Genomic DNA, 9,741 nt, shown 5'->3' on the forward strand with positions numbered 1-9,741 from the left:
AAAAAAAAAAAAAAAAAAAAAAAAAAAAGAAAGATAGATAATAGGGAAGAGGCAGCAGTCAAAGTGAAAGTGGCTAAACATTTTTTATAATTGATTTAAGACTTAAATCTTAAAAATCAGTAAGACTGATTACTCTTGAGCAGGAATTAAAAAAATGTATATGTATAGTTTAGAGGATAAAGGGGGAATCAGTAAAACTCAAACAATCCAAGAGAAAGAGAAAAGAAACAAAGAAAAGACAGAGTAAGTAGGAAGTATAAAATAAAGCAGTGGCAATAAACCTAAACATATGAGTAATCATAATCCACACAAATAGAATAAATTATTCAGTTAAAAGACAGAAGCTAGGCATGGTGGCTCATGGCCTGAAGTCCCAGCTACTTGGGAGGATGGTGTGGGAGGACTGCTTGAGTCTAGGAGCTTAAGGCCAGCCTGCGCACCACAGTGAGACCCCGTCTCAAAAAAAAAAAGACAGAGATTGTTACAATAGGTTAAACACACACACACACACACACACACACACGCACATGCAATCTAGTATTCTAGTATGCCTCTTGTTTACACGAGTGATGCAGAAAGTTCGAAAATACACACCAGGGGTATACTAATCAAAAGAAAGTTAGTTCAGCCATAGTAATAACAGACAAAATGGACGTTTTTATACATGTATAAAAGTACTTTAAAGAGAAAAATAGTCACTACATATGGTAAAAGGAACAGTTCATTAAGATACATTCACCTCCATTGTACCTAGCAAGATCACCTTAAAACATATATAGCAAAAATTTACAAAATTAGAAGGAAAAATAGACAAATCCATACTTGTAGTGAGAGGTTTTAACATACCTCTCATAATAATTGATAAACCAAGAAGACAGAAAATTATTATGATTATGGAACATATGAACAATGTAAGAAGCTTGAACAATAATTGTATGTGTAATTTTACACTCAACAATCAGAGAATAGGCCAAGTACAGTGGCTTATGTCTGTAATCCCAGCACTTTGGGAGGCCAAGGCAGGCAGGTCACTTGAGGTCAGGAGTTCCAGACCAGCCTAGCCAACATGGCGAAACTCCAGCTCTACTAAAAATACAAAAATTAGCTGGGTGTGGTGGTGGGCACCTGTAATCTCAGCTACTCAGGAGGCTGAGGCATGAGAATAGCTTGAACCTGGGAGGTGGAGGTTGCAGTGAGCCGAGACTGTGCCACTGTACTCCAGCCTGGGCAACGGAGCGAGACTTCGTCTCAAACAACAACAGCCTCCACCTGCCAAAAAAGTTAGAGAATATACATTTTTTCTAAGCAGATACAGAAAATATACAGATTTTGATTGCGCTATAGATATTTATATCATGAAGTTATTTATGTAAAGCTTAAAAACTTATAAAATGATACTATACCATATTCATGGATATTATCTTCTTAAAAAACATAAAATACATGGGAGCAACAGACCCTAAATTCAGGCTGTAGGTTTTTCTGCAGTTGGAAGGAGGAAAAGGGGATGGGGGAGGGACATATTAGGGGCCTCAATGGTATCTGTAGTGCTTAAAACAACCTTACATGAAAGATCAGCTTCCTGTCCTGATCCAGAAGGGGTCTAACCTCTAAGTCTCTCTCTCTCTCCCACTGCTTATAACTAAAACTTTTAAAAGCAGAAAATTCTTAAGACTTGGAAAAGTCATAGCATGCAGTCTGAGGAAAGGAGTCAAAACTTGAAGAATGAACTGTTCAGAACTGAATTTCTCATTTCCCCCCTTCTATTTCCCAACTTTGATCTGAGGGCAGCCTAGTTGTGGACCTAAAATCCTGAGAAAAACCCTGTATTTCTGGCCAGAGGACTGAGAAAATGGATCCCTGGGAACTAGATAACAGGGCAGCAGTTCCCAACCTTTTTGGCACCAGGGACCAGTTTCATGGAAGACAATTTGTCCATGAACCTGGGTAGGGGGATGTTTCAGGATGATTCAAGTGCATTACATTTATTGTGCCCTTTTATTTCTATTGTTATTACATTGTAACATATAATGAAATAATTATGCAACTCACCATAAGGTAGAATCAGTGGGAGTGCTGCGCTTGTTTTCCTGTAACTAGACGGTTCCATCTGGGGGTGATGGGGGACAGTGACAGATCATCAGGCATTAGATTCTCATAAGGAGCACACAACCTAGATCCCTCGCATGCGCAGTTCACAACAGGGTTTGTGCCCCTATAAGAATCTGATGGCTCTGCTGATCTGACAGGTGGCGGGGATCAGGCAGTAACACGAGCGATGGGGAGTGGCTGTAAATACAGACGAAGCTTTGCTTGCTTGCCCACAGCTCACCTTCTGCTGTGCTGCCTGGTTCCTAACAGGCCATGGACCTGTACCGGTCCATGGCCCAGGGACTGGGGGCTCCTGGAGTAGGGGAAATGCTGGAGAAGAGGGATTCCTTAGCTCTGTGTATGGACCAACACAAATCTTGGGTTCAGCCTGAAGTTGCATATACCCAGGACAGACCGATAAGCACTACTGCAAAGGTTTTCACAACTGACCTGACACTAGAACCCTGCAAACAGAAGGCAAGACAGAACCTGTGATCTCAACACAGCAGGGTTGACGGCCTGCTAAACAAAACGGAACCAACATTCTCTAGAAGTTTTACAAGGAGAATCTAGAATTTCACGGAGTAATATTAGAAATGTACGAGATACAATCCAAACTTACTTGACACATAAAGAACCAGGAAAATGTGATTATTTTTCAATGGAAAAGGCAATAGATTATGTTAATCCTGAGACGGCCCAGATGCTGAAGTTATCAGACAAATACTTTAGCTGTTGTAACCAAGCCCACGAGGTAAAGGTAAACACCTTAAGATGGAAAGAAAAAAGTGTTTGGCAAAGAAATAGAAACTGTTATAAAAATACAATACAACTTTTGAAAGTGAAAATTATAATATCTGAAAACAAAATTCATTGAATGGGCTTAATAGCGAATGGAGATGGCAGAGGAGTCAGTGAACTTGAAGATGTATCTATAAAAATTATCTGGTCTAAAGGACAGAGAAAAAAAATGATTGAAAAAAATTAATAGACTCTCAATGGCCTGTGATATAAGACCAAAAGGTCTGACATTCTTGTTCTTGTAGCACCAAAAGGAAAGAGAAAGGAGATTGGATTAGGAAAAAATATATATTTGAAGAATTAACGGCTGAAAATGTCTTACATTTGGGCAAAACATAAATTTGTAGATGTAAGAAGCTCGGCAAGTCTCAAATGGAATAAACTAAAAGGAAATCATGTCCAGATGCATCACACACTGTTGAAAACCAGGTATAATGGAAAAATCTTGAAAGCAGCCAGAAATAAGTAACACATTATATATAGGGGAACAATGATTCATATGACTGAGTATTTCTCACCAAAAACCATGGAGGCCAGAAGACAGTAGAATAACATTTTTAAAGTGCTTAAAGAAAGGAGCTTTTAACCCAGAATGCTATATTCAGAAAAAAATATCCTTCCAGAATGATGGTAAAATAAAGACATTCTCAGATTAAGAAAAAGTGAGAGAATTCTTTGATATTAAACCTGCTCTAAAATAAATACCAAAGACAGACTTACAGGCTGAAGGTAAATGATACCCTCAGGAATGAAGGAAGAGCAATGGAAATGGTAAATATTGGGCTAAATAAAATACCCTATTTTTATCCATTTAAATTCTTTAAATATTTACAGCTGTTGAAGGCAAAACTCGTAACGTTGGTGAGGTTCTCAATGTATATAGATATAAACATAACAGCTATAACATAAAGGGGGAGGGTAAAAGTATGTATATGTTTGTCAGGCTCCTACATTTTACTTTGAATTGGTAAAATAGTAACTTGAAGTAGACTGTAAAAGACTAGGAATGCATATTGCAATATCTAGAACAGTCGCTACACACACACATACACAAAGAGATATTGCCAAAAGAGCCAATAGATACATTAAAATGAAATACTAAAAACTTTAAGTAATTCAAAAGAAGGTAGGAACAATGAAACAGAACCAAAACACATAGAGGACAAACAGAAACCACATAATAAAATAATAGATATAAATTCAACCATACCAATAATTACATTAAATGTAAATGATCTAAACATACTGCTAAAAAAAGAGATAGTCAGATTGGATAAAAAAGACTCAAATATAAACTGTCTACAGAAAGCTAATTTAAATATGACATAGGTTAAAAAAGGAAACAATATAAAGCAAATATGATGAAATGATAGAATCAAGTGGTAGATACCTGTGAGTTAATTCTGTTACTTGCTATGTTTGAAATATTCATAATAATAATAAAAGGTGATTGGATGATTTCTTACATAAATATTCTAGTCCTCTAGAGGAGGAAAGGAAAGATTGGCTAATGGATACAAGTTACGGCAAGATGGGAGGGATAATTCTAGTGTTCTGTAGCACTTTAGGGTGAATGTAGTTAACAATAATTCAATGTACATGTTCAAAAAGCTGGAAGAGAGAATTTTTTTTTTTTTTTTTTGAGACAGAGTCTTACCCTGTCACCCAGGCTGGAGTGAAGGGGAGTGATCTCAGCTTACTGCAACTTCTGCCTCCTGAGTTTAAGCAATTCTTGTGCCTCAGCCTCTTGTGCCTCTGCAGCTCTGTAGCGATTATTACTATATACATGTTTTAAGACAGTGTCTCGCTTTATTGCCCAGGCTGGAGTGCAGTGGCATGATCTTGGCTCACTGCAATCTCCACCTCCCGGGTTCAAGCAATTCCCCTGCCTCAGCCTCCTGAGTAGCTGAGACTACCAGCATGCATCACCACGCCTGGCTAATTTTTTGTATTTTAATAGAGATTGGGTTTCACCATGCTGGCCAGGATGGTCTTGATATCCTGACCTCGTGATCCACCCACCTCGGCCTCCCAAAGTGCTAGAATTATAGGCATGAGCCACTGTGCTCAGCCTAAAAGAGAGGATTTTGATTGTTCACAACACAAAAAAATGATAAATGTTCAAGGTGATGGATATGCTAATTACCCTGATTTGATCATTATACATTGTACACATATATCCAAATACCACTCTGTGTCCCACAAACATGTACAATTATTGCATATCAACTAAAAATAAAAAGAATCAATGCCCTTTAGATGGGTATATAAGATCTTTAGATGTCCGGTTCCAGACTGATGTCTCATCTTTTTCCCCTCTAGTCCCTGGTGTGGGACCAGAGCTGAGGATCTGGAATCAGACTGCTTAACTCAAATTCTACTTCTTACCTGGTGATCATGTCCAAAGGACTTTAATTTTCTTAAACCTCAGAAGACTTCAACTGTAAAATAAGTATAACATTGCCTAACACTAAGGGTTTATTTTGAGGAATAAATGTAATATTGTACCTAAGTAATGGCAAAATGCTTGGCACATAGGACTTGTTCAAATGAATATGAGCTGTTATTAGCTAGACTGATTCACCTGGCTAAGTCACTGATTCCACTACAGGTCATCCTAATTCCTTGCCTTTTACTACCAACACAACACAGATTGCAACACATTAATGGCTGGTGAAATCAATGGAGTTTATTGTGGCCAGCATTACAAAAAATTGTAATGAAATGATGTACAACAGAATAGCATTTTTAAAAAGTGAATTTGTATAGTTAGGGTAATGATTGTTACAGCGTGTGGGTATAAAACATATTTATTATTGTGGGTTTTGGCCAAAAGAAGCTTGAGAAATGCTGATTTCCATGATTCCTTTTGCCTGGAGTAACGAGGCTTATTGTTGCCCTCCGGTGGATTTTCAACAGCCTGTTGGAGCCCCACTGCCTTGAAAAGTTTTCACGTGATTTTCCTTAGCTGAAATGCAAAACCTGTGGAAGCCAAGGGTGGGTTTTAAACAAGGGAGTGATTAGATATGATTTACATTCTAAGAACAGGTGCTCCTGTGACGAGGACGCCTCAGGAGGGAGTGAGAGCAGAAGGGAGCCCACCTGTGGTCATCTCAGCAACAGCAGAAGAACCTGGGCTGCTGGGAGTGGCGTTGGAGAGAAACAGGTTGATTTGGTAGTTATTCTGCAGGTAGAATGGACAGGCAAATTCCGCGAGATGCCCTGGGGTCGCTGCTCAGGCTCAGGTCTTTCTGTGGCTTCTTCTTAGTCAGTCTGGCTCCATTCCTCCATGTCTGGCTCATATCACTCCCTACATTCGGAGTCCATTTTCTGATGCCCTCTTTCAGCTCTTTGCCTGCACTCATCTGTGACTGCCTGCTCATCTCTCCAGGTGAACTGGAGCTCCTGGGAGTCCTTTCCTTTGTGGGGGTTATCAATATCAGAATGGAGTGACTTCCGTCAAACCCTAACAAAATGGAGGCGGAGACCATGAAGAGCGAGCCTACCCGCATGCCTGTAACAGGACTTCTCACCAGGAATCCCTGCACATATGCCTATGATAGGGACTATGCCAGGAACTCCTCACGTACGCAAGATTCGAGGTAAGTCATTGGCTTAAGGACACTTGCCCAGCAATGGCAGCCTCTACCAATGCGACGTCGCCAACTCCTGTAATCAATGGTCTTTGTTTCCAAATAGCTTATATGGAATTCTCCGTTTTTTGGTCTGTAAAAGTTTTCTTTAGCCCCAATCTCTTTAGATATGCCTATGATTCATCCCAGCACATGTTTCCCAGGTTGCAATCCTCTGCAATTCCCAAATAAGCTCTTTTTGTGGAGATCCTGTCTCTCTCTGTCATTATTTAGGTTGACACCTTTTATGTCCTGCATTGCTGTTGATGACACCCACATTTGTACCTCCGGCTTGAACGTCCCCATCCCCAACAACGAAATTCCTATCTCTGTCTACTCGGTACCTCTATTTGAACCGCTAAGATGAGTGTCCCAAACCGAGCTTCTGTGATGCCCCCAAAGCTGCTCCTCCCCACCACCTCCTCCTCTCAGCAATGGCAGCTTTATTCTTCTTTGGGCTTTATTCAGTCCCCCAACTTTGGAGCTTTCTTGACCCCTCTCTATTGCTCACACGCCATATCCAGTGTGTCGGCAAATCCTTTGACCCTGCCTTCCAAAGACATCCAGAGTCTCCTCACTTCTCACCACCTCTCTGTCTCACTCTGTGTCAGGCCACCCTGTGTGTCACTTGCACAATCGCGGGAGCCTTGGATGGAGTCCTTCAGACCTTCTACCTCTTTGACTTCATCTGGTGCTGCTCCAAGCCCCGTGCTCTTCCTTGGACACACCGAGCATGCTCCTGGCAGAGCCTTTGCACTTGCTGTTCCCTTTGTCAGGAAGCCTTTTCCCCAGATACCTGCTCAGCTCATCCCTTGTCTCTTTCAGTTCTCACTCAGATTCCCCTTCTCAGTTGAGTCTTTCTGACCATCCTCATTAAAATCAAATAACACCCCTACTCCACTCCCTCGCCCATTTTCCTCATCCATTTCCACCCCCCCCCAGGACTAATCACTCTCTAACATTCTATATATATATATTTAATATATTCGTTTATACGTCTTGCATAAACAAAACAATTTGGTTTATTGTCTATCTCTTCTTGCTAGAATGTAAACTCCACAAGGGTAAGAGTGCTTGTTTATTTTGTCACCGTTGTGTCCCTGGCTCCTAAAATGCTGATGGTGTGGCCAGCTGCATGCGCTGCTGTCTCTATTTTGAAATCCTTAGTAAATTTTGGACAAGACCCTCCTCTTTCATTTTATGCTGGACCTGGAAAATTACGGAGCGGGTTCTGACTTCCAGGCACATAGTATGCATTTAATAAATAATCTCTTGAATGAATGTTGAATGTGGTGGTTTTCAAAGCAGATGTGAGATAAGAGGTTACTGATTGGTTGACTGAATGGAGGGAGGGCTGATTATTCATTCATCCATTCACTAACATTCAACAAATATTTACCTGACATCCTTAGGGATTAAATTTCTGTCCACTGATAGCAAACCTCATGCATTGTGTTGCGCACTCCATAGATTTGAGGGATTTTAGGAATACAACACCCTGTGATGTAGGTATGATTGTCTCCACTTCCAGATGAGGATACTGAGAAGTTAAGGCATTGCCTGAGGTCATGTGGCTAGTGGAAGCCCCAGGCAGGATTATCCCATGGCTGGCCAGGCTGAGCTGTGGGGGCAGGTCCTATACTTTCAGTCTCCTCCTTCAGAATCCCTCCTCCTCACTCCCCATTCGTGGGCTGCTTCTCCCAGGATCAGGCAGCCTCTGTCCACCTTTTCTCACTTCACCCTTTCTCTCTGCAGAATTAGAATCGGCTCTCACCTATTTGTTTCTTACTGTGGATTTATCCATGTGTCACCTCTCCCAGGCAGAATTACATTCTGAAGGCATCTCTAATTGAGATTGTTCCATGGGGAAGGACTCTTAGACCTCAGGAAGCAGGTGTTAAGGCCCTGGAGTGAGGCAGGAACCCCAAAGCCCTGATGACACCCCATGTAGGTACCCCTAAACCTGCCTACATTTCAGGCCAGGCCTCCAGTATAGAGATGGAAAATAGTCCCACTTTTGGTCACAGATTCTAGAAAACTGTGAAATTCTGGGGAAATCCATTTTGAGTAATACCTTTTAGAAGAAGGAAAAATGGAAGTAGCTTATCATAGCATGGGTTTTGTTAGACAAAGATGGCAATTCAGGAGGAAACATAAATTTAACAACTCTTAAGTATGTGCAGCTGACATCTCATAGAGTGGGACTGGTGACTAAGCCAGAAGTTACTGTCTGCATCCTCTGTCACTTACAAATAAAAATGAGGACCAGACCTTAGTTATGAAATGCATGAACAACCTCTGCTGTGGGAGCCACATAAAAAGATGGTGATTCCAAATATTTAACCTTATCATGTGTCTGTGTGGTTTCATTTGAAAATGGTGGGGTGCCTGAAATTCTCAGAACTTCGAAAACTCTTAACTTTTTTTTTTTTTTTTTTTTGAGACAGGGTCTTACTCTGTTGCCCAGACTGGAGTGCGGTGGTGCAATCATAGTTCACTGCAGCCTCAAACTCCTGGCCTCAAAGGATTTTCTCAAGTACCTGGGATTACAGGTGCATGCCATCGTGGCCAATTTTTAATTTTTTTTTGTAGAGACGAGGGTCTTTCTCATGTTGCCCAAGGTTTTGAACTCCTGGGCTCAAGAGATACTCCCATCCTAGCCTCCCAAAGTGCTGGGATTACAGGCAGAATTCATCGTGCCCAGTTGAAACTCTATGCATTGAAATAACAAATATAAGAAATAGGTAAAAATATAATACATAATAAATATAATAAATATAATAAATACACAAATATATAGTATTCTACATGTAAACTCATATGTATTTTATATATGAATATATTATATATTTTGTATATGACTATATTATCTATTTAATATAATATATTGTATATATATTTGAAAATATTATATATATAAAGTATATGACATATAAAATCAGAAATAAACATAAGGAACGTAAGTATTGAAATTACATTGTAAACTTGCTTTTTGTACTCAGACCTTCCCCACAGTATTAGGATGGTTTCATTGGCAAGTAAAAGAAACTGAACCTAACCCAGCTTAGGACTTCAGGAAAATTGATTGAATGATTGGTTGATTGCTTCTATGATTGAACACGCTGCCTCACCTCCAGGCCTCCTGGCTTGATGCCCAGAGGGGCAAAAGGAGCTTCTCTCTTCTCCCAGCAGTCACATGTCGAATCCTAGATGAGCT

The 9,741-nt window shown here is 40.3% G+C and overlaps 1 protein-coding gene across 1 annotated transcript in view; it reads left to right on the plus strand.

Annotated features, from left to right (window-relative positions):
* Positions 1 to 6,263, plus strand: part of LOC105553171 — a 14,313-nt gene extending 8,050 nt beyond the window's left edge. Inside the window, 2 exon segments of the mRNA XM_011999147.1 lie at positions 5,941 to 6,120; positions 6,122 to 6,263. Coding sequence (XP_011854537.1) covers positions 5,941 to 6,120; positions 6,122 to 6,263 — 322 coding nt within the window.
* The last annotated feature ends 3,478 nt before the right edge of the window (positions 6,264 to 9,741 follow it).

The sequence above is a fragment of the Mandrillus leucophaeus genome, unplaced genomic scaffold, assembly GCF_000951045.1.
Source record: "Mandrillus leucophaeus isolate KB7577 unplaced genomic scaffold, Mleu.le_1.0 Scaffold582, whole genome shotgun sequence".
Taxonomy (NCBI): Eukaryota; Metazoa; Chordata; class Mammalia; order Primates; family Cercopithecidae; genus Mandrillus; species Mandrillus leucophaeus.